The sequence below is a fragment of the Martes martes genome (genome assembly GCF_963455335.1).
Source record: "Martes martes genome assembly, chromosome: 5".
Taxonomy (NCBI): Eukaryota; Metazoa; Chordata; class Mammalia; order Carnivora; family Mustelidae; genus Martes; species Martes martes.
This window is the reverse complement of record NC_137892.1, coordinates 22,467,597-22,494,789: the sequence shown is the minus strand read 5'-3', so window position 1 is coordinate 22,494,789 and position 27,193 is coordinate 22,467,597. Positions and strand designations below refer to the sequence as shown.

Genomic DNA, 27,193 nt, shown 5'->3' with positions numbered 1-27,193 from the left:
GTTTTTAGGGGACACAATTCAACCTGCTATCCATATCAACATAAATAACACATTTTAAATGAAAAATAGCCATATGTCCCGAGTAAAAATTTAGTGATGAGTGATATTGCTGCATATTTTTGTAAATCTTTTTAATAATCAGGATTCATGAGCTAGGCGCTCGTCTGCTTTTTTACTTTCAATCCATTATTTGTTGTTTTGGTTGAGATACATGATGAATAAAAAGCCTCCACTCAAAGAATCTCAGACCCTACTGGGAGGGTTTCAGAGGCTCCCAGGGGTCTTTGGGGCACACTTTGAGAAGTGCTCCCTCAGGTATACACTTTAAAATATATGCAAAGTGGAATTTCTAGGCATATGTATATATCTCCTGCTTTCCTAGGTAAAGGAGGAGACTAGCAGTTTTTGAGGGATCTTCTTGCTCAACATCGTTGCTTACCAACCTCTGATATTGTTACACTTTAGAAGCAGGTGAGTGGGAGGGGCACCTGGGTGGCTTAGTCCAGCTGGGCATCTGCCTTAAGCTCAGCCCCTGATCCCATCAGGCTCCCTGCTCCCTGGAAAGCCTGCTTCTCTCTCCCTCTGCTGCTGCCCCAGCTTGTTCTCTCTCTGTGTCCAATGAATAAACAAAATGTCAAAAGAAAAGAAAAGAAAATAGAACCCTTGCTTCCTATTTTGAAATTCATTCTTTCTTCCTCTCCAGGCGCAAACAATGCTTCTGCTTCTGGCGCAGTTCTCACCAAGGTGCATTCTCCTCCAGATCTTATCTCCTTAGGGGTCCTCTCCCCACTGCAGAGGCCTTGGGCACCACAGGCCAGTGGAGGTCCTGCACCTCCCTCCTTACCAACACCCCTCACCCCCACCCAGCCTCTTCCTCCGCCTCCCTCCCTTCCCTGCCTGGCTCCTACCCACCTCACCCTATTTACTTCTCATAAAGCCCTCTACCACCTTCTTCTGATCATCTTCGAGTGCGTGAGCCTCACCATGGTCATTTCTTTAAAAATGGCATGATCCCTAAGGTGTGTTCGTATGCACAAGAAAATGCATAATTTAAGAAATCAACACGTTTGTTACTATTACTATTACCTACAGTTTTTTTAAAGCACTCCAGCACAAACCAGGCTGTGATCATAGGCAAGTTACTCAACTTCGGATCCTCAATTTACTCATCACGAAAACAGGTGTCATCATACCTGACTGCGCAGGTATGTGTAATACGCTTGGCGCGGTGCCTGATAAGGAGCGCTCAAACGACGTTTATTTTTATTTAACAAAAGCTTATTGAGTGCTTACAGTGCCAAAAAGTAAGGTACTCTCTGCAAGTACTGAAGCCCTGTAATAATGCTGTGGGTAAGGCAGCACTGTCCTCATTGTACAGATGGAAACGCTGAAGCAGAGCGGTTGACGTGGTACCTGCAAGCGGCACGCCCCACCCAGACACCAGCGGGACACACCCTTCTCTCTAGCCCCGCCCCGCCACGTTCAGGCCGATGGCCCCGCCCCTCGCCTCCGGAGCCGACGGCAGCGAAGCCGACGTCTCGCGAGCTTCCACGTACACACTCCAACGCCTCTCCGCCTCTGCGCGGGGAGAGCACATCCGGGTTGCTGGAGCAGGTGCCTCTGGCCCCGCCCCCTTTTTCCAGGCGCTCGCCCCACTTCCGGCCATCTCAGGCCTTTTCCGCCGGTGCCGTGCCGGCCTTATCTCCGCTCTGTAGGTCGTTCCCGGCGCCAGGCCCCGGTCCCTGCGCACCGCTCGCCGGCACCCAGCGGCTCGCTCCTCTCCCGAATCTCTCCGAGGCTCGGAGCGACTCTGCCGTGCGTCTTCGCGGGCCGCCGGGGCTGAGGCCTGCCGCGCGCGGCGAGTCGGCGCCGACCTGACCCCGCGTCTCCCCGCAGCTCCGTTGAGGCCGCCGCCGTCGCCTCGGGATGCCGGGGCCGGGGTCCGCGCAGCGCTGGGCGGCCGCCGCGGGCCGTTGGGGCTGCAGGCTGCTCGCGCTGCTGCTGCTGGTGCCGGGGCCCGGCGGCGCCTCCGAGATCACCTTCGAGCTGCCGGACAATGCCAAGCAGTGCTTCTACGAGGACATCACGCAGGGCACCAAGTGCACCCTCGAGTTCCAGGTACTCCGTGCTCTCGAAGTCCAGGGGCCCCAGCTCGCGGTTCCGGGGTCGGGGCTGCAGCCTGCTTGCTGCCTCCTTCCTGCCGTGGTTTTTCCGTTCTTTGGCCGAGTCAGGAATCACCCCTAGGTAGCCGATGCGGGGCATTGGCGTTTCCTGTTCTAAACCTGGGGCGAGGGCCATTTTAGACCCGATAGGAAGATGCGTGGATTCCAGAAATGCTTCCTGTAGCTGTGACTTGTCCTCCTTCCATGCTCCGGTGGCCTGCATTTCAACGCCCATCGAACTTCCCTCCTTGAAAGACTCTCCTTTCTTAAGAAAAAGTTCTTCCTGTTCTGTGGCGCTTAGCGTCCCGTCCCCTGCTCTCCCTGACCCGAACCTCCACTTTAATCAGATTTGAAGGACGGCCAGTATCTCGTTCCACTGCTTTTCAGTTTTTCCACGGATGTTACTAGGACGCTAGGTGAATTCTGCCCCCTGTCATGGGAAGAGCTCCATGGGAGGCCGGGTGAGCACCTGCCAAAGGTGTAGAACGGAGAGGTGTGATCAGTGAGAGGCCCCTTTTTGTCTTTAGGATTTTATAGAAAACTGACTTTAATTCACAGAATGTCGTTTATTAAGTTTGTTACAACAGTCTTTATTTCTGTTTTCCTTGGTAGGCTGACTTAACATTTGAGTGGCTGTTGAGTGGTAGATGCTGGTGATTACAGAAGTGGTTCATAAAGCTTGGGTCACTGCCATCATTCTTGATTCCCTACCCATTCTACCCTTTCCCTTTTTTTCTCCTCATCCTATGCTTTTCTTAGTAATTGCCCATTCATCAAGACACTGCTTTAAAAAAAAAAAAAGACTCTGCTTTAAGAGCAGAAAATAGGAGATAAAATGATCTGGTTTTGGGAGCAAGGAGGGCTTCCTTTAGGAAGTGATTTTAAGCTCAACTCTAAAGGATTAGTTGTACATACTTTGTTAAGGGGGATGAGGGAGTAACCTTTGCAAGAGTGACTGGGTATTTGAGGACCATTGAGAGATCCAGTATAGTTGGGAATAAGGAGCCAGAAGAAGGGAGGTCAGGGGCCAGACCATGTGCCTTGCTGGCCTAGTTAAAGATTTTAGTTTTTCCTAAGAGTATGGGAAAGCTCTCAGGGTTGTAAGTAGTGCAGTGCTGTGATCCAGGTGTTTTGGGTAGTTATATGGATATTCACTTGTGCAAGTAGAGATAATAGAGTGTTGGAGAGTGGCTGTGGAAGACTGATGCGGAGAGTACAAGAGTGGGCCAGGCTTCTAGGATGGGAGCTGTGGGGAAGGAGGAAAGTGAAGGGATTGGAGAGAAGTTAGTAGGTGAAATCAAGAATTTGGTGATGATTTGGCTTTTGTGAGTGAAGGGAGGGGAGGCTAAGGATCACCCTTTGGTTTGTTTAACTTCATGGATCAGAGCCAGGGGACAGAAGAGAAGATAGCAAGGGTGGCAGTACAAAGTGTGAGTGTGTTTCAGGTGTCACCATCAGACACTGTGCTTGGTGCTGAGAATACTACCACTACTATTCCGGGCTAAAAAAAATTAGATCTTTTATGTAGGAGGATATAGATACAGTTCTTTTTTTTTTTTTTTACTTACAAAGCTGAGGCTTTGGAAGCTTTAAACAGGGTCACAAAACTTAGCCAGGAACAGAATCAGTATGCAGTCCCAGGTTAAATTCTCAACTCCTTTACTATATACACCACTGCCCAAAGATCAGTAAGACTGACCTTGACCTCCGGGAGCTTCCATGGACACATTACAGTCATGCAGTGTTAAAGGCAAGAGCGAAAGTGCACTCTGGGTACAGTACTGGCCAAAGGCAGAGGGATCCTCAAGTGAAAGGTAGCTGAGGGGCTGATGTTTGAGCTGTGTCTAGGAGATACAGAATTTACTCTACAAGATGGCAGAGGGGGAAGGGCATCCTAGGCAGGTAGATTGTGAGACTCAGTTCCTGAAATCAGCTTGAGCCCCGACTAAATACAGTGAGTAATAGTGTTGCTTTGTAACTGTGGATCCAGTAGCACTAGTGGTTTGTCAGCACTGTTTATTGGTAACAGATCGATGATGAAACACTCTTGCTGAAACTGCCCCCCTAAAAAGGCTGTGCTGTTGAGACTGGTTACTGGGTAGGAATATCTCGATGTGACCAGCAAAATAGGAAAAAAAAAAAAAACCCAGCCAGGCCTCCATTTGGGGCTCACTGGTTCCACGGTTCACTAGCTCACTGGTTCTTTGCACACTTGGGTGCTTCCTCATCTGTGAGTCTGTGTCCAGCTTCAGCCCCCACAGAGGGAGGACAAAGGAACCCACACCTAAGTTCCCAACCTCTTTCTGTGAGACAGCTTTTGACTCATAGTTTCTATTTTTCTCCTTTAATAAGCTGTAGATTGGTAAGCATTGCCATTGTGGGTCCTGATTCTTTAACAGACAGGACCTGTTTAACCTCTGGCTGTTCATGCAGGTGTAGAACAGACTGGTTCAGAGACCTTCTGGCCCTCTGCTATTTCTGGAACACAGAGTGAGGAAGGGTATAAAAGAGGTGCTAAGGCTACCTTGAAGGAGGTGCAGAGGAGTGGTTTGGCATTGTTTTTACTTTTCTGGAGGTCACAGGAATTGAGAAAAGGTTTTAAGCGAATGGGGGACGGGGAGGTGGGAAGGTTGCCCCCCTACATGTGAGGAGTGGGGAGGCTACTGGCATCTGGGGGTTGGAAACCAGAGAGGCTGCTCAACGGGCTGTGGTGAAGAATTATCCCAGCCCCTCCCACGAAGAATTTTCCAGCCCTAAGGGAGCTGAGGCTGAGAATGAACCCCTGGGTTGGAGGGAGGAGAGATCGGGTTGTGGGAAGACCTTTTAGGAAGTTGTGCCTTTAGTCCTGTCTAGGGTAGGCCTTGGATTAGGAATGGAAGAGATGGGATGAATTTGAGAGAGGCAGTAACGTCAGGAGATTTCTGTGAGAACTGGACAAGTAGGGACACTTAGTTCGGGATGATTCCCAGTTTCTAATTTCTGTGACCAGACAGATTGTGAAGGGGTACTTTTTTAATCTGAAATAAGATTATTTGTTTTAAAGTTTGGTGGAGGAGAAGTGGCATGATGATCAGTTCTGGTCCTATTCCATTTGTGTACACATTTGATGATCAAATACAGCGGCCACACGTGAACGCTTGGATTTACAAAAAAATGCTTCTGCCTTCAGCTCAGGTCATGATCTCAGGGTCCTGGGATCTGAGCCCTACATCCAGCCTGCTTCCCTTCCTCTCTCTCTGCCTGCCTCTCTGCCTACTTGTGATCTCTGTCTGTCAAATAAATAAATAAAATATTAAAAAAAAAAAGTCATGATTTTCACTTGGAGGAAAGGTTGACATTTGGAGGAGTGGTAAATGTCCAATTGTTAAGACGCTTTTTACGTCAAAACATTATATCCCTATGTTAATATATGCTTATTTTTGCAGTTCCCTCAGTACATAATTATACTTCATTTAATTATCAAAATGATCTTGTAGTTAGTTCAGTTATCCGTCTTGTCTCCTACGTGACAAAAGGTCACATTAGCAGCCAGTCCTTTGAAGTGCAGAGTTGGATCTCTGTCCTACAAATCTATAAAGTCAATATTAAGCTAACCAGGAGGGTTCAAGCCTGAAAGTACAGGCTTGTACCCACCCCCGTCCCCATCTCGGGGTGCTTGGGAGCCCTCAAACGCATGTCTCTCATATCTTTCCCAACTTTGCAACTTGCACCCTTTCTTTCCTATGTCCTATGTCCCTCCCTCTCTATTCCCGCTTATTTCTCCCTCCTTTAAGGAGGCCTTTCTCCTCCCTAATCCTTTTCTGACTATGCCCGTCCCATTACCTCAGGAAAAATCTCCCTCCCCTTCTGTGCAACCCCGGTGGCCTATAACTGTAACTGATTAAGCATAAGCCCTTGAAAACAGCTCCAGAATCCTCTTCAGAACATTTCATTTACCTCCCCCACCCCAGCTTTCTTTTCAAACATGCTTGCTCTAAAATACAAGCTTTCCAGATAAGCAGATTTGTTTGCTTTTGTTTTGTTCTGTTTTGTTTTTGCTTTAATCACAAGTGTACAGACAATATAGTTTAGTCCTTAATGTTTCTTTGGAGAACAAATTTGTAAGATAATGATAAACTCTTAGATACCCCAGAAGTCTATTCAGTTCATAATGTAGTTCAAAACAAAATATGTATCACATTCCATATAACTGACTTATAGAAGCACTTATGAAACAAACCTGTCTGTAATTCGTCAGTAAAATGAGTTGAAGTTCTGTAATAGAAACATGCTTGGGGTGTCATGCCAGGGGCCGGTCTACTTTCCTACTTTACTGAATTATCCGTGTGTGTGCTTGGATGGTGCTGAGAGGAAACCACGGGAGAAGATTTGGGGAGGGAGAATATTACATGACAGTGAGCTTAAGGGATAAGAGTCTGAGTTTAGAATTCAGATTCTGCCTCGGCCTTTTGCTAGATGAGCAATCTTGGGTAGGTTGCTTATCTTACCTCCATTTCTCAGCTTGTCAGATAGAGAGCAAGAACCCTCTCTGGTAGGGTCATTGGGAGAATTGAGTGATTTCCCTCCCTTTACTAGAACAGTTGCCTGGCTGGTTAGCTAGTCCCTCTCTCTTGTTATAAGGAAATTTGTTTGGTTTCTATAAAGCTTCAGTTGAACTGACATCTGCCTCCCAAATTCCATCCCCTGCTGGATTGAAAAAAAAGTAAAATTGCCTGGGATAGGGAAAATCCTTTGCCGATAGCCTTATTGTCATTTTGACAGGAAATCTGGTTACTTTCTCAAACTCATTAGTTGCAATGATGTCTTCCTTTTCCCCCCTTCTCTCTGTAGGTGATTACTGGCGGTCACTATGATGTAGACTGTCGACTAGAAGATCCTGATGGTAACGTGTTATACAAAGAGATGAAGAAACAGTATGATAGCTTTACTTTCACAGCCTCCAAAAATGGGACATACAAATTTTGTTTCAGCAATGAATTTTCTACTTTCACACACAAAACCGTCTATTTTGATTTTCAAGTTGGAGAAGACCCACCTTTGTTTCCTAGTGAGAACCGAGTCAGTGCTCTTACCCAGGTAAATAAAACGTTAGCAATGTAGCGGTGTGTTTAAAGAGGGGGAAGCATAAATTAATATGCCTTAACTTACTGACGAACACAGAAGTTTGAGGCTTTTACACAGTCTTTAAGATCTATCTTAGTTCTTATAGTAAATTAAGCCTTTCACAGAGAACTTTGGACATTTTTGGTGAAAACCACTGTTAAAGGATGTTATGAACTTTAAGGTGTAAAGAAAACAAACCTTGAAATAGGAGGATCATTTCAGTGGGAAAAGAAGTTTAGGAAGACTGGACAGTGCCCCCACATTGTGAAGATGTGGAGGGATGTGATTTCATTAACTGGAAATAAAATGATGCCTTAACTGATGCATGAATATGCCACAGGCAGTGTTATACCAGTGTTTAGTGTCAATTCACGCTGCTACTAGAATAGTGTTTGCTGTAACTTAAAGTAAAATATTAAAGATTAGTGGTAAGTCATCTAACAGAAAATAGGTAAAGGGCGCATGGGTGGCTCAGTTGGTTAAGCAGTCGACTCTTTTTTTTTTTTTTTTTTTTTGCCTGGCGCTCTTCTCCAAGCCCAGGTGTCTGAGCACTCAGGCCTGGGGCACGGCAGGTTTCTTGTGTTTTGTACTTTGATAATAGGCCTTTACTAGCAAGACTACCAGATACCAAGCTGGCACCCAGGAAAGAAGGGGCGTCTCCCCTACCCCAGGGGACAACCTGGCCCAGAGCACAAAGATACTATTTACTCTATAAGGTCCGGGAAGAAAGCCCCGACTGATTCATCTCAAGATGAATGAAGTCCTCATGACAACAGCAGGGCCCCCGGGCTCCTGTCCGAAGTGCTCACAAATGGTGAATCTCTTTCACAGACACCCCGGAGCCATGCCACGTTCTTCCCATTTTACAGATGGACAAAATTTTACAGGGGGACAAAATTTAGCATCAGCACTAAGCAGTTGACTCTTGATTTTGGCTCAGGGTCTCAAGGTCCTGGGATTGAGTCCTGAGTAGGGCTCTGCACTTGGCTCGGGGATCTGCTTGAGGATTTTCTGTCTCCCTCTGCCCCTTCCATCTCTAAAATAAATCAATTGATCTTAAAATAAAAAATAGTTAAGGAAGATAAAGGTAGATTGGATTTTATTTTGAAGAAGACCTTAAGGAGAGAAAGATAAGGAAAGAAATTGAAAGTTAATGAACAGATGCTGCTCAGGTGATGAGAAGGGCTCTTTAATTTCCAGTTTAAATGTAGTCTAAGCTTAGATTGTATCTAAAAGATACTCAGTTGGGTATCCGGAGGAATTATTTACCATCTACTTGTTAGGACCTTAAACTGGTATATCATTCTTCCCAGGTTCTAATTAGTCTGTTAGCCAAAGTGATATGGTGATAGAGGCAGTTTTGAATAATGTGTGAGAGCCTTAATTCCTAAACCTACTGTGAGCATTAACAGGATGTATTTACATGCTCGTGCTTTTAGAATTTTAGCATCCTGTAAGAATGGCACTTTGTTTTGTTTTTTAAAGATTTTTTATTTATTTATTTGACAGAGAGAGAGAGAGCTCAAGCCGGGGGAGAGGCAGGCAGAGAGGAAGCAGGCTCCCTACTAAGTAGGGAGCCTGACACGGGGCTCGATCCCAGGACCCTGGAATCATGACCCAAGCCAAAGGCAGGTGCTTAACGACTGAGCCACCCAGGTGTCCCAGCACTTTGCTTTGTAAAAAGATTTATCTTTGGGGCCCTTGTTTATAACTTAACCTTCATGAATTTTAATTTGAATAGGAAGGTAGCTTGCCCTAAAAGCCTGAATAGATAAATAAAAGAAATACATGGTAATAAAGCAGTTGGGTTTTTTTTTTAATAGTACAATGAGGAATTACTATTTTTTTTTAAGATTTTATTTATTTATTTGACACAGAGAGAGATCACAAGCAGGCAGAGAGGCAGGCAGAGGGAGAGGGGGAAGCAGGCTTCCTGTCGAGCGGAGAGCCCGATGCGGGGCTCTATCCCAGGACCCTGAGACCATAACCTGAGCTGAAGGCAGAGGCTTAACCCGCTGAGCCACCCAGGCGCCCCAACAATTGGTATTTTTTATCCATTTATTCATCTCACGTTTTTTATTTCTTAGTCTTAACTTTTCTCCTTTCAAAGAGCTAATAAGTCCCTCATACAGTAATGATACTTACAAAGCAGTTCTTCACACCTTAAAGTGAAAAAAAATTACCAGCTGGTAAATGCAGAAAAATTATAGAGTTGTTGTAAATTCCTGTTTTTCACCTGTGGAAGGCGATGGGTCTGGAGTAGACTGTGATTACCGGTCCCTGCAAAACCACTAGGTGAAAGGCTGAGGGGAGGTTTACAGTGACTGGATCACACTGATACCACCTCAACCTAATGACCAGTCCCGGATGGAGAGATAACTAGGCGTTGTGTGTCTTCTATGTGTCTTTGCATTGAGGACGTACATAGCGTTGTCTGGGGAGGTGTTCCCATTCAGAACATTGTGTCTGAATCCCTTCAAGTCTCTTGCTCCAATACCAGTTTACAGGAAAAACAGGATGGAGGAGCACCATGAGGATACATGGTCAGCAAAATCCAGGAAGTTGGAAATGCTGTAGGACGGTGGACCCATTTCTTCCAACAGACAGGAAGGGAAAGAAGCAGGAAGAGAACCTAAAGATTCAAGTAGACTTAAAAGACACATCAGCCAAGTGACTGTGTCCAAGTTGTTTGGATTCTGATTTGGAAACAACTCATTTGAGATACTTGGGGAAATTTGAACATTAACTTTCAATTGAAACATTTTTAGAACTATTTCTGATTATTTTATGGGTGATAATGCCCCTGGGGTTACAGTTTTCAGGGTTGCCTTTCAGAAATGAGTATAAAGTGTTAGAGTATCACTGAAATGATAACACAAGGGATTTGCCTTAAGTTAATTAGAGCGGGGAGGAAAATGGGTGAGGAATACTTGTTGGTGAAACAAGATTAGCTGTGGGTTCTTTACTGACATGAGGTTTCATTGGACTGAATGTGAACTTGAATATGAACGTTTCTGCTTAGGGTTTCCCTTTTTTCCCTGCATATTCTGTTTCAAAAATTATATGAATCCATACAGTTGGTCCCTTAATTTGTGTGATTTTCTTTCATCCAGCACTTCTTAACCCTCACTCCATGTCGGGCTTCAGGGAATCCTTAAACATTCTGAATTTGTGTCAGATCCTTACTTCTGTGCATACTTCCAGGGTTAGCCCACATACCACTCCAACAATGCTTGGAAAGTAGAGATCGGTTGGAAGCACATTGTAGCCCCCTACCACAAATTAGAAGGCATTCGTTTTAGCACATTTTTGCTAATCTTTGATTCCTCGGGGCCTAAACAAGAATAGCAAAGATGTCGGGTATTCTAATAGACACCTGCAGTTTGTGGACCACATATTTCTCGCACTTGTTAGAACCGTTTTAATGGAATATTTTTAAAATGGTTTCTTTCATACTTACTTTGGTAGAACTTTATTAAATGTTTGAATTCTTTTCCAGTGTCTATATTCCTTCATTAAAATTAAGGCAGGAAAAAAATATTCCCAGAATCTTTGGAGAGATTCTGTGGATTTATTAGTAAAAGGAGGGAAGAAGCTGTAAAAGTTATAAACACGTTAGGAGACGTGAGTCCAAATAACTTTGTAACGTAGAGGTATTATAGTGACTGAGTTAGCTTAATGATTTTGGGGTCCAAAAGCAGAGAGGAGCAGAAAGGAACATTGGAAGGTTGCTAAGATGAACTTCATTTAGTGGAGAATTTTCCAGAATACAGGAAAGTAGTAATCTTCACCACCTTCCTTCCCTTGCTTCCCACACTCAGTGGTCCTCATCACTGACCTCTGTCATAAAAATGTTTTTCCTTTGTATTGCTGTGCATAATATACGTTCCTTCCATAGTGATGAGGGAAAAAACCCTCAGATTATTTTAAGAATTCTTAATATATGGTTTGTGATATAGAATAAGTATAATTTAATAATTGTATAATTATATAATTGTATGTATATTATATAATATATACTAATATTGTATAATATATAGATAGATAATATATGTTATATAAAATATATAATTACATGATAAAACATATAAAAATAATAAAGTGTGTATTTCCTCACTAGAATTAAGTTTTTAGCAGTGGAAGAATACTAAACTCTGCCGTATAAAATAAAGTTTAGATATTCAACCCTTCTCGAAGCAGATCATGTGACGAACTTGTAGAGAGGTGAGGTGCCGTCACGTGACGGCTTACAGACTGATGACATGGTGAAGCTGGAACTTCTTCCCATCAAGAATGGTCCTATAGGTTCCGTTGACTGGCAGGAGGAAGGTGACATATTTAGCAAATGGGTAAATTAAAAACGAAAGACTATGATGCTCTGACTGGTCACTCTCAGACTCAACTGCTTTTAAAATCGTTAACTTTGACTGATTCAATCTATTTTTGTGTCATACTTGGTCTATTTTTGTAGACATTTGGGTTTTGATTTGTCGTCTTCTTACTCATCAAATTTACTGACCTGCCATTCTCGTCCTCCTAAGTCTTCCTCATGGAGGAACCTGAACTTGAAATTCTGTCACCACCAACCATAACTGTTAAGTGTTCCTGCTGCCGCTGTTAGCTCAGTGTTCCATCTAGCACCTGAGCACTGCTACAGCTGTGACCTTCCCAGGTGGTGCAAGCCGCCTCCTCCCTGAATCTCCAGCCTCAGGAGTTGCCCTCGGAGGGCATGGCGAGCACCACTGGCCTGCACAAGTGAGCGAGCCAGAGCCACTTCAGTAGCAGGCTAATCAAGTGAGGAATGGAGATGAGATCGAAAGATGAGTTACACATACTAACGGGAAATCTTTCTCTTTAGATGGAATCTGCCTGTGTCTCCATTCACGAAGCTCTAAAGTCTGTCATCGACTATCAGACTCACTTCCGTTTGAGAGAAGCTCAAGGCCGAAGCCGAGCAGAAGACCTAAATACCAGAGTGGCCTACTGGTCCGTAGGAGAAGCCCTCATTCTCCTGGTGGTCAGCATAGGGCAGGTGTTTCTCCTGAAAAGCTTTTTCTCCGATAAAAGAACCACCACAACTCGAGTCGGATCCTAACTACGGTTTGAGAGTTGACACACCATTGCCACCATAATATTGCTGTCCTCTAATTAATTGTAGGTACCGAAGAACTTAATATTGGCAACATTTTTAAACCTTCCTCATACACTTGTTGGGGGGGAATGTACCGTGCATATCCCCAAACTGTGGAAAGGACACCTTTTTTTATTTGTAAAGGTAGAAAAACTTTGGAACTTATTTTGGGCTCCCCACGTTAAATAGTCAGCACCAGTGATCTTTTCTCAGTTGTTTCTATCTACTCTTCGCACACTAAACTTTGGTATTTTGATTCCTTTTAGCCATTTAAAAGTACTTTTCTTATAGGTAGTGGATATTTTAAAAACCTTCAATTTAACGTCTTGTGTGTTGTGGAGGAAGAAAATTACCTTTTAATTGTTTATAGTAAAGTTTTGTTTTTCAGAAAACCGAACGTGATTAACTGTAGCCCAGGCCCTATTCTGCACTGTTTTAATTTGGGGGTGGGGGGAGCCACCGTGGAAATGTTAGTTAATATTGATATAATTTTAAATTGATGCATCATGGTATAATTTATTTCTTGCTAGTTTGGGAAATGTCAGATTTTTGGTTTTTGTGTTTATTCTATGACTTATAAGCAGATATGTTCTTTTTTCATGAAGACATTCTTACCACAGGGAAAATAGTATGTTTCAATAGTGTAACAGTTTATACAGGCCTTAAAAATTAGACTGTTAAACAGGGAGAGTAATTACAGAAAAACATAAGATTCTATAATGGGAGGCAAACGAAATGAGAAAAGTTTTAGCGAGTTATCGGCACATATTACATTTTCAGAGCTTTTACAGAGACAAAAGGTGGTCTGTTTCATTTTAACATTTTGATTGGCTGGTTCGGGCTCTAATGTGGTTTCAATGTCTGAGTCATTCCTGGCTTAAATTAAGAGTTGTAATATTTGTATTGTAAAAGTGCCATATATTTTATCCTGATGGGTGTGATGCACTGAGAAGTCAGTTTCTTTGGTTTTTTTTCTTTCTTTCTTGTTTTGGTTTGGTTTTTGGTTTTTGGTTTTTGTCTTGCACATGTAATTTGTACAATCTCTGGTTAGCCACCCCAAGATGATTTAAAACTTTAGAATGCTGTGTGTTTCTTATTTGATAATCCTCATCAATTGTACTGCATTTAATGAATATTAAACAGTGCATATTCTGTACACTATAGGGTTTAGACTGTTTTTGTGTTTTATAACTTGTGTAGACTGAGCTGGTCGAGATAAGATTTGTTCAGGTATTCCAGAAGAGAATACGAGACAAATGCAAAACTATAGGTGTTTAAAGCTTTTCTGCTGTTAAAAAAAAAAAAATGCAGCCGCTTTTTGCCCTGCCTCCCCCCCCCCCCCCCAGACTGTGGAGTGCTGAACAAGGCTGTCCTATTGTAGAGACTCTGATAAGTGACACAAAGCTAGCATACTGATTGAATAGCAGTTCGAGTCACTTATCACTGCGGACTAGAAATTAATTCCTAATGCTAAGCTGTCTTTAACCATCTTCGAAAAGCATATATGCTTCTGCATGTAAGAGCAAAACAAATTCACAGTTGTCATGCCTGCTAACTTCAGATGCCCACTGTGTAGCACGGGATGAACCCGTTTTCAACCCTTGAATTCTAAAAATTTCTAAGACCAAATGGCAACTCCTTAAACTGTGTATCAGCAACTGAAGTCTAAGATTTTGCAGATTTATCTGTTTGGGTTCTTGCAGTAGATTTGTCCTGCAGCTTTGTAAGTGTCCCTCTAGATAGATTTGCGCATTTTCAGCACTAGCTTTAATGTGACTGATAAGCATGGGCGTATGTCCAGTGTCCTTCTCTCTAATTGCCTGTCTGCTCTGTCGCCTTCAGACACTTAACACCATAACGAAGCAGAGCTGGGTACCATCAGTGCCTGGAGTTAGCAAAAGTAATGCAGTCATTTGATCTGTGCCTATCAAAACCTCATCATACTGGACTGCTACCATAAATAACTTCTGATGACACTCTTGAGACCTGTTAAAATTTCTGAAATCGCCCCTGTCACCTGCTGTAGAAGATGGTACAGGCTTAGTCTCGTCTGTATATAACTGGTTCAAATTTGATGGCTGTCTGTACTGAACCGGGTGTGTATAGATAAATTAGAAAATACATCTCTATCCAGACCTAAATGTCAAGACCATTTTTCTTTCTTCCTCCTACTGTATAATTTGTAGCTCATCTTTTTTCTTTAATCTTTTCATAACTTGTTGGAACAGTTTGAGTTTCCCAAATATTTATGTTTAGACAGATGGCTTACAATATATATTTAACATCACTAGCTGTATATATTTTTAAAGTAAAATAAATAATGGAAAGGGACTTGATACACAAGTTTATTACTAAAATTCCAACTGTGTTAAGATATTACTTTGCTAATAATCTAAACATTCTTTTTTCTATTAAAGAAACAAATGGTTTGTGGTTCACAGCTTTCATCCTGACTGATATGATAATCGACTCTGAAAATATAGTGGACTGAAAAGCAGTTTTACCTTTGAAAGATTTCCTTTAAATCTCTGTACATCCATTTTTGCTTTAGTTTGTAAATGTGTAACATTTGTAGTTAAATAGGACAAAGCAGACCCTATGACTATTGTTTTAAAAAATTAAACAAGTTAATATATAAATAATTCAAAGGGGGTTTTCATTTACTTTTGAAAAGAAAAATTTCTCTAAACAGATGTTGGTTCTCCGGGATTGCACCAATCAATTCTTGTAGAATAAAAAAAAAAAAAATCTTTCAACAAACTGACTTCACTTGTTTCTGTCAGGATTTGTCTTTTTAAAGCTTCTTACAAACTTGTAGCTTGGGCTATAGTTTGTAGCGAGAGTGATTTTTTTTTTTTTTTAAATTAGGCTCCACACCCAGTGTGGAGGCCAGCTCAGGGCTCGATCTCACAACCCTGAGTTCATAACCTGAGCTGAAATCAAGTGATAGATGCTCAACTGACTGAGCCACCTAGGCACCCAAGAGAGTGATTTTTATTCGGTATTTCATTTAAACATCTCAGGGGCTGGCCAAGAAAGAAAGATAAAGAAGAATACCACCTCTAAACTACCTCCTTTTTAGCCTTTGTGTATTTCTTACTGAAAGTTTGGGTGAAAAGGAGTTAAGCCCTCAGTTCCCTAAAAATCTCTTCATTTGTTTTAAGTAAATTAACTGCAGTTGTTCAATACCAAGTTTCCTCAAGTTTTTTTCTTCCCCTTCATAATGCAATCATAGGAGACATTCTGGTTCCTGGGCAAAATTCAACAAAAGTAGCAGAGAAGGAACGGTAAACCTAGGTTAATATTTATTGAACACATACCCTGTGTCAGATGCTATGCTAAGTATTTTACTTGTAGCGACACATTTCATCTTGGCGATAATCCCGTGAACTAAGGATATTCTTACCATTTCACAGATGAGGAGATGGAGGCAACAATAGGTTAAGGAGCCTTCCTGTATCTCAGTCATGAGCATCAGTGGTGTGACCCATGGCAGTCCGGCTCCAGAGCCCTCTCCCCCACTCTGGCACTGCCTTCCACACCCCAACTAGGGGTAGATCTCAAAAGGTTTTGCTGGCTTGATTTCAGTATAGCTCAACAGCGGGTCAGGGCTTTTTGGCTTTGGAGTCACAGCCAAGTTCAAATCATGATTATGTGACCTCACACAAAGGATTTTATGAACTCCATGTATTTCTGTTTCTTCATCTATTGCTAAGGTAATCTCTACTATAATGGGAGGTGTTTGTGAAACCCTTAGCATCAGTGCCTATCACATAGAAGTACTTAATAAATAGCTCTATTTTTCTCATTGGTCCAGTTCTAGTCTCTTGATCTTTAGTTTCTAAGGTTCTCACTATAGCCTCTGTTCTGTGGCTCTTAAATGATATGTAACACAAGTGTGAAAGTGTTTATCTACCATGTACTTCATAGTCTGCTAGAAGTTTCAAAAATGAATAAGACAGCCAGACTGCCAGGAGCTTAACTTAGTTGAGGGAGACAGGATGGCTCTATGGGCAACTAATGTTACATAAGAAGTGAACCGACTTGGAGTCTTAAGACGTTCTAGGATGCTCAAAGTGAAGGAGAATATATGGATCTAAAGACTGACTGCCCAAGGAGTTTAACTCTGTCTCTTCACAGGGGAAGCCCATGGTTGTCTAACTAGGCCAGTGATTACATGGATTAATCTCTAATTCAGGGATATGGACTATTAGCCAATCTCCGTTGCTACATATTGAAAACACATGTTAACTTTGTTAATAATAAACGTGATGTTTGATCTAACTTCTCTGTCATGGTTGCTTCCAAATTTGGGAAGGAAATACAAGGATGTTATCCCTAAACCACCAAAAGCACTGTTTTTCAGTCCATATCTCTCCATTTTATCCATAATATATTAGAAGTGATCATATTACTTGCTGGAATCAGGATAGACGAGAAATAACACTGGTCTGGTACAATCTCTTAGCACTGGTAACTACTAGTGATTACTACTTTAATAAAGAAAAGGCAACACGAGAATTTGAGAATCAGTGGTTCAAAGAGTAAAATCCACTCAATCTACCATCCACTTGGGTGTATTTCGGTTACTTTTATAGATATGTGTATATATATATTTTAAAGAGTTGGTATTATATTGCCTGAATAAGATTTTCAACTTAAAATTGTAAAATCTGACATAATACAGAAGTCGTTAAATATGTATAATTTAAAGAGAAGTAATGTAAAGCATACATTCATATAACCAGTGCTCAGGTTAAATGGAGCATTGCCAGCGCTGTAGTCGGCTTCTGTGTGCCCTGAACTGACCACGCCCTTGACCTTCCCCACTAGGCATAACTCATGGTCTGATGGTAATGAAAATTGTTTTCTTATTTTTCTTTTTATTCTTACCAGTTTTGTGTAGTAGTTCTTCTCAAGCCACTTTTCTTTTTTTTTTTTTTAATATTTTATTTATTTATTTGACAGAGATCACAAGCAGGCAGAGAGGCAGGCAGAGAGAGAGGAGGAAGCAGGCTCCCTGCGGAGCAGAGAGCCCGATGCGGGGCTTGATCCCAGGACTGATCCTGAGCCGAAGGCAGAAGCTTTAACCCACTGAGCCACCCAGGCGCCCCTCAAGCCACTTTTCTTTTTTTTAAGATTTTGTTTATTTATTTGACAGAGAGATAGAGCACAAGTAGGCAGAGAGGCAGGCAGAAGGAGAGGGAGAAGCAGACTCCTCGCTGAGCAGAGCCCGATGCGGGGCTTGACCCCAGGACCCTGAGATTATGACCTGAGCTGAAGGCAGACACCTAACGACTGAGTTGCCCGGGTGCCCGGTGTAGGATCTCTTACATCCAAGAGTAGAACTGTTTGCATATGGAGTATGTGTATCTTCATCTGTACTAGGTTATATCTCACTTTTCCAAAGCGATTGTAGCAATCAGTGCTTTGACCAGCGGCAGGGGAAGGCTCTACGTTTGGTATTGTCAGACTTGAAGACTTTCAAACATCTCCTGGGCGTGTGATACTGTAAAGGCAACATCTAAGAATTTGAGAAATAATAGGGCAGAGACTACAATCCACGCGTAATCCCACCAACCTTTTTTTTTTTAAAGATTTTATTTATTTATTTGACAGAGAGAAATCACAAGTAGGCAGTGAGGCAGGCAGAGAGAGAGGAAGGAAAGCAGGCTTCCCGCTGAACAGAGAGCCCCGATGCGGGACTCAATCCCAGGACCCTGAGATCACGACCTGAGCCGAAGGCAGAGGCCCAACCCACTGAGCCACCCAGGCGCCCCCCCACCAACCATTTTAATGTATATTGGTTACCTTTTTAGATACATGTATATGTTTTTAAAGAAACTGGCATTCTCCCTGGTGTTGCATAATTTGCATTTCCATGAGATTCATTTGTTTTCTCACAGCTTTGCCTACCGTTTGGATTTCCTCTTTTGTCAAGTCCCAGTTGAAATCATTTGCCCATTTTTTAAAAAGGGATTGTTTTGACTTTTTTTGGTTCACAGGATCCCCTTATAAATTCAGGAGGCTAATGCTTTGGTTATAACTGTTTCAAATATTTTCTCACAGTCTTTATCTTTCTGCACCTAATGGAATGTATCAGCTTTTGTTTTTTTATTGTTGTTGGTTTTGTGTCTTGTTGAAGACACACTTCTCCATCCTGGAGTCACGAATATCTTCTTTTGTAACATTTTCTAAACTAAGTATAATTTTGTTTTATACTTGAATCAAGTTTTGCATATAGGCTAAGATATATAACCTTATTCTCATTTTTTTCTTAATTCCTTGCTCATCTTTCTCTGTTTTGATTTGCCGTACCAATTCTGTCATCAATAAATGCCTGTATTTACGAGTCTATTTCTGGGCTCTTCGTTCTGTTCCATCGGTCAGTCTGTCTGTACATCAGTAACATATTGCCTTAATTACTAAAGACTTTAAAATTCTTGATGTCTGGTAAAACAAGTCTTTATACCTTTTTTCTTCGAGATTTTCGCTGTCACCTCTTGGCATTTTTGTACAAAGTTTGGAATTAGCCCAAGTTTCAACTAAACAAAATAATCTGTCACTTTTCTGTATTACTTGTCACCAATATATTTAGCCCAGATTTTCAACTTCCTAGTCTAATATATATTCTAAACTAGAATTCCTGGGGCACCTGGGTGGCTCAGTGGGTTAAAGCCTCTGCCTTCGGCTCAGGTCATGATCCCAGGGTCCTGGGATCGAGTCCCACACTGGCCTCTCTGCTCAGCAGGGAGCCTGCTTCCTCCTCTCTCTGCCTGCTTGTGATCTCCATCTGTCAAATAAATAAATAAAATCTTTAAACACAAAACAAAACTAAGATTCCTTTTAAATGCGACTTTAGCTGTATGTTCATTTTCTGTGCTCTGTGACCAGTGACCACAAACTTGCCCGTCCCCAGTAGCATACTTCTGTTATCTCCTAGTGTCTCTGGGTCAAGAGCCTGCACACAGCTTAGCTGGGTCCTGTGTTCAGGGGTTCACAAGAATGCCACAGGGAGTCACCTGGCCTGCATTCTCAGCTGGAGCTTGGGGTCCTCTTCCACACGCATCAGGTTGCTAACAAAGTTCAGTTCCCTACAGCCCTCCGCCACTAGAGGTTGCCTCTCCATACAAGTGGATCAGGACTTGACAGCATGCTGCTTCCTGGCCGGCTGGAGAGACACTACTTTGAGTCTCTTTCAGAAAAGGCCAGCCAGGAGGTGCTCCCTTTTGACTCAGAGCCAACAAAATAACGGCATTAATGGCATCTCCAAAATCTTTTCACCTTTGCCCAATCTGTTGGTAAGAAGAAAGTTGGTAGGTTCTGCCCTCACAAGGGTGTGACTATGGGGATGGGGAGGGAGCGCAGAGGCTGTCTTGGAATTCTGCCTATCACAGACTCCATTCTACACGTCTGGTTATGTGTTTTTTAATTACTCATTAATTTCAAAGAATTTTCTGATTTCATTTTTATTTGTATTTGACCCACAGATACTATTTGGAACTAGAGGTCTCAATTTCCGGACATAGCAAGCTAAGTAATGCATCGTTTAATAACAATAACATTAACATTAATAACGATATATATTCTCTGCGTGATCAGAATTCTTTGACATTTGTTGACAATTGCCTTATGACTCCATTTACCTCCCTCTCAGTTTATATGTTGTCATATATTTTGTATCTCTTTAAATATAAGTCATTACTGGGGGTGCCTGAGTGGCTCAGTGGGTTAAGCCTCTGCCTTCGGCTCAGGTCATGATCCCAGGGTCCTGGGATCGAGCCCCGCATCGGGCTCTCTGCTTGGCCGTGAGCCTGCTTCCCCCCCTCTCTCTGTCTGCCTGCCTCTCTGCCTACTTGTGATCTCTGTCTGTCAAATAAATAAATAAATCTTTAAAATATATATATATATATATACATATATATATATATATATATGTCATTACTGTTGTTTTGTATAGTCAGTATTCATTTAGGTTTACCCATATATTTGCCGTCTTTTTTGCTCTCTGTTTCTTGCTGTGTCTTTGAGCTACCGTCTGGAACAAGTTAGTGTAGTTTGACTCATGGCAGATTCACTTGAATTTTTTTTTTTTAATGTCTTTATTTTTCCTCCCCCCCCCTTTTTTTTAAAGATTTTATCTATTTGAGAGAGAGAGACAGTGATAGAGAGAAAGCACGAGGGTGAGGGGCAGAGAGAGAAGCAGACTCCCCGCTGAGCAGGGAACCCAAGGTGGGGCTCGATCCCAGACTCTGGGATCATGACCTGAGCTGAAGGCAGACACTGAACCGACTGAGCCACTCAGGCGCCCCTTTTTCCTTCGCTCTTAAAGGGAATTTTTTTTCTGGGCCTGGAATCCTCTTGGGGGTGAAGATCTTGAAGCTATCTTCCCATTGCCTCTGACTTCTGTATCATAGCTATGAAGAAGTTAACTATTAGTCTCTTGCTCCATCGAAACTAACAGAATCTTTTTTCCTCTGGCTGCTTTCAAGGTTTTTTCTTTGTATTTACTTTTCTACAGTTTTAGAAACTGTGAGGATTTCATTGTATTTTTCCACTTGGATTTTGTTTGGCATCTTGCTATGTGGATTGATACATCAGTTCTGGGAAGTTCCCAACTACAGTCTTTAAATGTCACTTCTGCCCACTATTTTCTCTCCTTGACTTTTGGGGCTCCAAGTAAACACATGTTAGACGTTCTTTGGTGTGTTTCCTAGATCCTCGTTTTTCTAGATGTTCTACATTTATTTTCTCTGTATCCTACGTGGGTTCTTTTGCTGTGGCTATAAATCATGAATTCACTTTTCAGCTATTTTTAATTGACAATAGTCAATTAGTCTCATTAAGTTTCATAATTTGTTTTTATATTTTTAAATTCTGTGTGTTTTGGTTTTGGCTTTGGTTAGGTTCTTTTTCTTATCTTCTCTGTTATATTTTATGGTCTCCAGTTCCTTGCTGCATTTTAAAGTGAGGATTTTATTTCCATACATTCTCCTTTGTGTCTGATAATTCCAATATCTGCAGCCCGCGGTGGTTCTGTTTCTGCTGTCTCTAGTTCATGTCACTGGTCTTCAGTGCTGTCTTGGCATTGTCTTTGTTTGCTTGTTGTGGAGGGGGTGGGGGAAGAAAAAGAAATAATTTGAGACCTGGGGTGATTTCATCTTCCTTGAGAGGTTTTTGTTTCTCTCTGCCACGTGCCTAAGGTCATTAGCAGTCTGGAACCTCGGGCTTTAGAGTCTCTGCCCCCCTCCAGATGACCCACTACACTGCACTCTGTACCCCCACTCCAGGTTACAACCCTTGGGCTCCAGTCTTTGGGTGGAGACCAAACCCAACCATTCCCTTTCCACTCTAATTGTTGATGAAAATACACCTCTGCCTCTCCACTAATTCCTTTAGACAAGGGCAAAAGAGCTCTGGCACTATTTCCTGAACTCTAATCCTCTTCCTTAATTTGACCTGATAAATCCTATCTTTTATGTCTTCAAGCAGATGCTTACTGTTTCCTCATGTTCATCTTCAGTGAGAACATGGTCCAAATGACCTCTTTTCTCATTACCACCTCCAGAAATCCAAGATTACACCTGCTCTTAAATAAGACATGTAACCTCTGTTCGTTGATTCTCCACTTCACCCTTGGGTGACTCAAGGAAGGAGTTCCAGGTGACCCCCACCCCAGATGCTATATACCCATTTATCAGTGAGTGACTCATTTCATTCATTCAACAACTATCTCTTTGGCACCAAGTATGTTCTGTGCTTTACCCCTAGAAATAGGGATTTGGGGATAGACAAGAAATTACTGTTTTGTTCCAGGAGACGGACAGGTCAGTTTTCGCATGAAAGGTTAGTTTAACATGGGGTAAACCCCTTAAAATGATTTACATGAGTGTACGTACATCTTTAGTCTTCTGGAGAGTTTGTGGTTTTCATCACATTCTTGAAGGAGTCTATGACTCAAGTAGTTTTAAAGAGTCACTGCTCTGTGCGATATTAGAGTAATTTTAGCTTTTTTGTATTAATAAAAAGGTTTCGGGGCACCTGGGTGGCTCAGTGGGTTAAAGCCTCTGCCTTCGGCTTGGGTCATGGTCCCAGGGTCCTGGGATCGAGCCCCGCATCGGGCTCTCTGCTCAGCGGGAAGCCTGCTTCCTTCTCTCTCTCTGCCTGCCTCTCTGCCTACTTGTGATCTCTGTCTGTCAAATAAATAAGTAAGTAAGTAAGTAAATAAATAAATAAATAAATAAATAGGTTTAGAGTCTAAGCCCAATTTGTTATTTATTCTGCGTTGCAAGAATTGGAGGGTTGGGTGTTGATTAGCTCAAGAATAAAACTCCCTACCATTCAGTAGATGCTTGACGAAATATCTACTGTGGGATAGGCAGTGGGGGTCCTGGCATAAATATGATAGTTTCTCTGGACACAGACCCTAAACAGAAAATTAGAATATCTTACCTGAAAGTAGTAGTTCTCAAACATGGAGATGATATAAGAATCAACTAGTCTTTTTGTAAAATACTGACCTTTCTCAGGTTCCTTCCCCTGACCCTGAGACTTTGATTCATTAGTTCTGGAATGAGTCTTGGAATCCCCCCCTCCTCTGCCGCAGGATTCTGATGAAGTGTTGTTATACCACATTCTGAGAGGCGTGGTAAACTCTTTTGTAATACTACATGACTGCTCCTCTGTATTCTACTTCAGGCGATCTAATTTATTTTCTCCTCTGAACAGTGCTTTTCCCCCCATGGTACCAGCTAAGAAACCAAAGCACAGAACAGTTGAGTCGACTTGCCCACAGTCACACGGTTAGCGCTAGAACCAGGGTTCAAGGGCAGAAAGCTACAGGGGCAAGCTGGTGTCTCCCCTGTGTGTATGTAGGTGGCTTCCCAGCCATGCAGAGATATGGGATGAGCTTATCCTGACCCTCAGTGGCTCTCGTTTCCAGGGTCTCCCTGTTAAATTTATGGTTAGTCCGCTGGTCTACTACTCACCTCAGGCGAGACCACAACTTCAGGTTGGCAGAGCTGTGGGCTTTCCCCATTCATTTCCTCCCAAGTTTGCAATTTTTATTGCCAACACCATTAGGAGTGAACTTTTTGCCATCCATTGCAAATCAAGTTAGCTCTCTCCAGCAGTGGAGCTCCTGGCCCAGTGTGCCCCAACCCAGGTGGGGAGTCTGTGGGGTTTGGGAGATCAGAAAAGCTTCTGGAAAGAATGCAACAGACTCCCACTACTCCTGCCCACAGTTTGCAGAGTTTTGAAAAATGAATAAATGATTCTCAGTTTGTTGTTTGCCTTGTCAATTTCCAGAGTCCTCAAATGATTGCTTGGACAATTTTTTCCAGTTTACTTTTTTTTTGGTGCGGCGGGCAGTGGGGGCAGTGAGATTTGACATCTTCACTCTATCATCACTAGAATCCCAGCTGTCCATTTTGTCAGGTCTGGGATTTGATTTTAGCCCACCTACCATCTAATAAATTATCTAATAAATTAGTAATTAGGTGCTATTTAATGGGTGCTGTCAGAAAACACAAGACTCCCAGCACAGAAACAAAGGACTTGGTTACCCATGGCACAGCAACAAGTGTAACCATCAGCATATTTGCAGTGGTTCTTCTTGGTCACACGTCCCATGAGTGTGACACGAAGAGGCTTAGGTGGGTGCTACACACGCAGTAGGTTTGGGTCATGTCTGAGGAACACGGAACTTGAGGAACCCACCACTTTTAAAGCAAGCCTGTTCTTTGTCCTGGAGGGAGACATCCCCTCATGTCTCAAGGTTGCTCACTATAAACACCAGCCTGGGAAATGGCTCAGTTAAGGAGTAGTCAGGGTCATGCGTTCTTTTTTTTTTTTTTTTTTAAGATTTTATTTACTTATTTGACAGACGGAGATCACAAGTAGGCAGAGAAGCAGGCAGAGAGAGAGGAGGAAGCAGGCTCCCCGCTGAGCAGAGAGCCCGACGCGGGGCTCGATCCCAGGACCCTGAGATCACGACCCAAGCCGAAGGCAGAGGCCCCAACCCCCTGAGCCACCCAGGCGCCCCAAGGGTCATGCGTTCTTGATGAACCCAGCAAGACACACAGGAACATGAGAAGCAGAGGCACATGATAACTGTCTCTCCCAGCTCATTTTACCTAGTTTATTGGAATGAAGTTGTTAATAATATCTTTCATCTTTTAAATTACTTACAATTTGTAGTGTAGCAGTGCTTCCTTTTTACTTCTAGTATGATTTGTGTCTTTCTGTCCCTTTTTTTTCCTGAGTAGTTTTACCAGTACCTACTAATTCTATTAGTCTTTTCCAAGAACCATCTTTTACTCTTGTTGATCCTCAGTTACTTTTTTCTATTTCTTTGCCTTCTGGTCTTATTTTCATTATTTACATTTTTTTTTTCTGTCTTTGAATTTAATTTCCTGCCCCCCCCCCCAATTTCTTGTTATGGATGTTTAGAAAGTTGATTCTCTGCCTTTGTTTTTCTTTTTCTTTTCTTTTCTTTTTTTTTTTTTTATTGGCTTTGTTTTCTAATACATACTTTTAAGATTAGAAATTCCCCTCTAGGTGCATCTGGGTGGCTCAGTGGGTTGGGGCCTTTGCCTTCGGCTTGGGTCATGATCCCAGGGTCCTGGGATCGAGCCCCGCGTGGGGCTCTCTGCTCAGCAGGGAGCCTGCTTCCCTCTCTTTCTCTGCCTGCCTCTCTCTCTACTTGTGCGCGCACTCTCTCTCTGTCAAATAAATGAACAAAATCTTAAAAAAAAAAAATTCTCCTCTAGTTATATTTTTAGTTATATCCCACAAGGTTTGATATATGGTATTTTTAGTAATACTTAGACCAAAATCTGTATTTCAGTTTTTTAATTTGTTTTTATTTTTCTTTGTTGAGATGTGCTCTGTGGCCAAAAATATGGTCTAGTTTTGTTACTGTCTGATTTTGTTAATGTTTCCTGTGTACTTGAATATGTATCCTAAAATTGTATTGGGTGCCATAATCTATGTATGTCAATCAGGTCAAGTTCATTAATCATATTCAAGTCATTTCCATCCTTACCTAGTTATGTGTGGGTATGCTGGACATACATTAAATATCCAGGAAAATGATGGTGTAAGCTAAAGAGGTCAGAGGTTCAAGATCTTGAAAACAGCATTTAATGCCAAACATTTCAGGGGTGTGAAGCCACAAGAAAAACATTTTACATGTGGGGAGGAGGCATCTCTTCTCTGATTTAATTAGCACTCTTCTCCACTTTGCTCATATCATTCATTCATTCATCATGACCAATGAATGGATCTTGAGTTGCCTTGCTTGTTCTTACATCTTTTGTCTTTCTTTTGGACTAGACTGCAAAATCTCCATGAGGACTGGGAACCACGTGTGTCTTCTTGATGCTATATCCCTCCTGCCGGTTACAGAGATACCAGATATTTGTGGCATAAATGACTGGTGCATTTTCTTGAAATGTATACTTGATAATTAGAGGAAAAAAACAATTAAACTCATAGCCAATTTAACACATTTTCTTAGTATATCACATGAATATTTACGAAGAACAATGCAAATTTGGATCAATTTAAAATATAAAATGGAACACTTCAAGTAAATTTGCCCTTGACACTGGTGACTCAGGGTTGATTTATGCATGCCACGTGGTGGTGAATGGGAAAATAAATGTTTCTCAAACTTGTCATTAGTGGTATTTCAGTGAAAAAACTGAAAAGTGTAAGGGCCTACTTAGCCAGAGCGAGCCATTTTGTTGTTTATGCAGTAAACTTAGATTGACCCTGCCCCCCCACCAGAGGAACTTACTTAGAAACAAGTCTGGGAAACCAGTAAAATATGACCGACCAGCCCCTGATAACAGAGCCCATATACCAGGACGTGTCAGGTCAGGGGGAGGTAACAGAGCCCAGAATACAAGGATGAGTCAAGCCGGTGGAGACATCCAATCAGTAAAGCACCTCCCTAACCACCCAAGAATGTGGGCCCTGCCTTTTGGGCGCCAATTCTGACCAGAGTGATAGTCTAGTTCAAATAGCTACTATAGGGTGAATTGTAATTCAACTGGCCACCTGTGTGTGGCCAAGCTCAACCACATGGCCTTTACTCTATAAAAGTTAGTCTGTGAGGCTGGGAGGGGTCGCCTCTTTGCAAGAGACAGCCCTGGCCAGCCAGTTTGATTCTCGATGCTTGGCGTGAGATAAAGCTTTGCTTGACCTTCGCTTTGTATCAGTCTCACTCCTTTGACCGTGGACCCAACAAAAAGCACTGATTTGAAGGGTTGTCAGGTGAAGTACAGGCAGAGGAAATTTTGGCAGGGAGTAGGGATTTTCTCAGTATTAAAAAATGGAGGTAGATGGTGCAACCACTCTGGAAAACAGCATGGAGCTTCCTCAAAAAGTTGAAAATAGAGCTACCCTATGACCCAGCAATCGCACTACTGGGTATTTACCCTAAGGATACAAACGTAGTGATCCGAAGGGGCACGTGCACCCGAATGTTTATAGCAGCAATGTCCACAATAGCCAAACTATGGAAAGAACCTAGATGTCCATCAACAGATGAATGGATAAAGAAGATGTGGTATATATACACAATGGAATACTATGCCGCCATCAAAAGAAATGAAATCTTGCCATTTGCGACGACGTGGATGGAACTAGAGGGTATCATGCCTAGTGAAATAAGTCAATCAGAGAAAGACAACTATCATATGATCTCCCTGATATGAGGAAGTGGAGATGCAACGTGGGGGGTTAGGGAGTAGGAGAAGAATAAATGAAACAAGATGGGATCGGGAGGGAG

At 42.4% G+C, this 27,193-nt stretch overlaps 1 protein-coding gene across 3 annotated transcripts; it reads left to right on the top strand.

Moving 5' to 3' along the window:
* The first annotated feature begins 1,604 nt into the window (after positions 1–1,604).
* TMED7 (transmembrane p24 trafficking protein 7) lies at positions 1,605–26,077 on the top strand. Of its 3 annotated transcripts, XR_013966850.1 has the most exons (5): positions 1,674–2,118; positions 6,993–7,238; positions 12,124–12,419; positions 19,887–19,933; positions 25,732–26,077. XR_013966850.1 is itself a non-coding variant. In XM_080804046.1 (3 exons), the coding sequence occupies exons 1-3, from the start codon at positions 1,927–1,929 to the stop codon at positions 12,358–12,360; spliced, it is 675 nt and encodes a 224-aa protein (XP_080660172.1). In that variant the 5' UTR covers positions 1,605–1,926; the 3' UTR covers positions 12,361–13,557. The 3 variants fall into 3 exon arrangements, 1 of the variants encoding a protein (XP_080660172.1); XR_013966851.1 differs by lacking the exon at positions 19,887–19,933 and having other exon boundaries at positions 1,789–2,118; XM_080804046.1 differs by lacking the exons at positions 19,887–19,933; positions 25,732–26,077 and having other exon boundaries at positions 1,605–2,118; positions 12,124–13,557.
* The last annotated feature ends 1,116 nt before the right edge of the window (positions 26,078–27,193 follow it).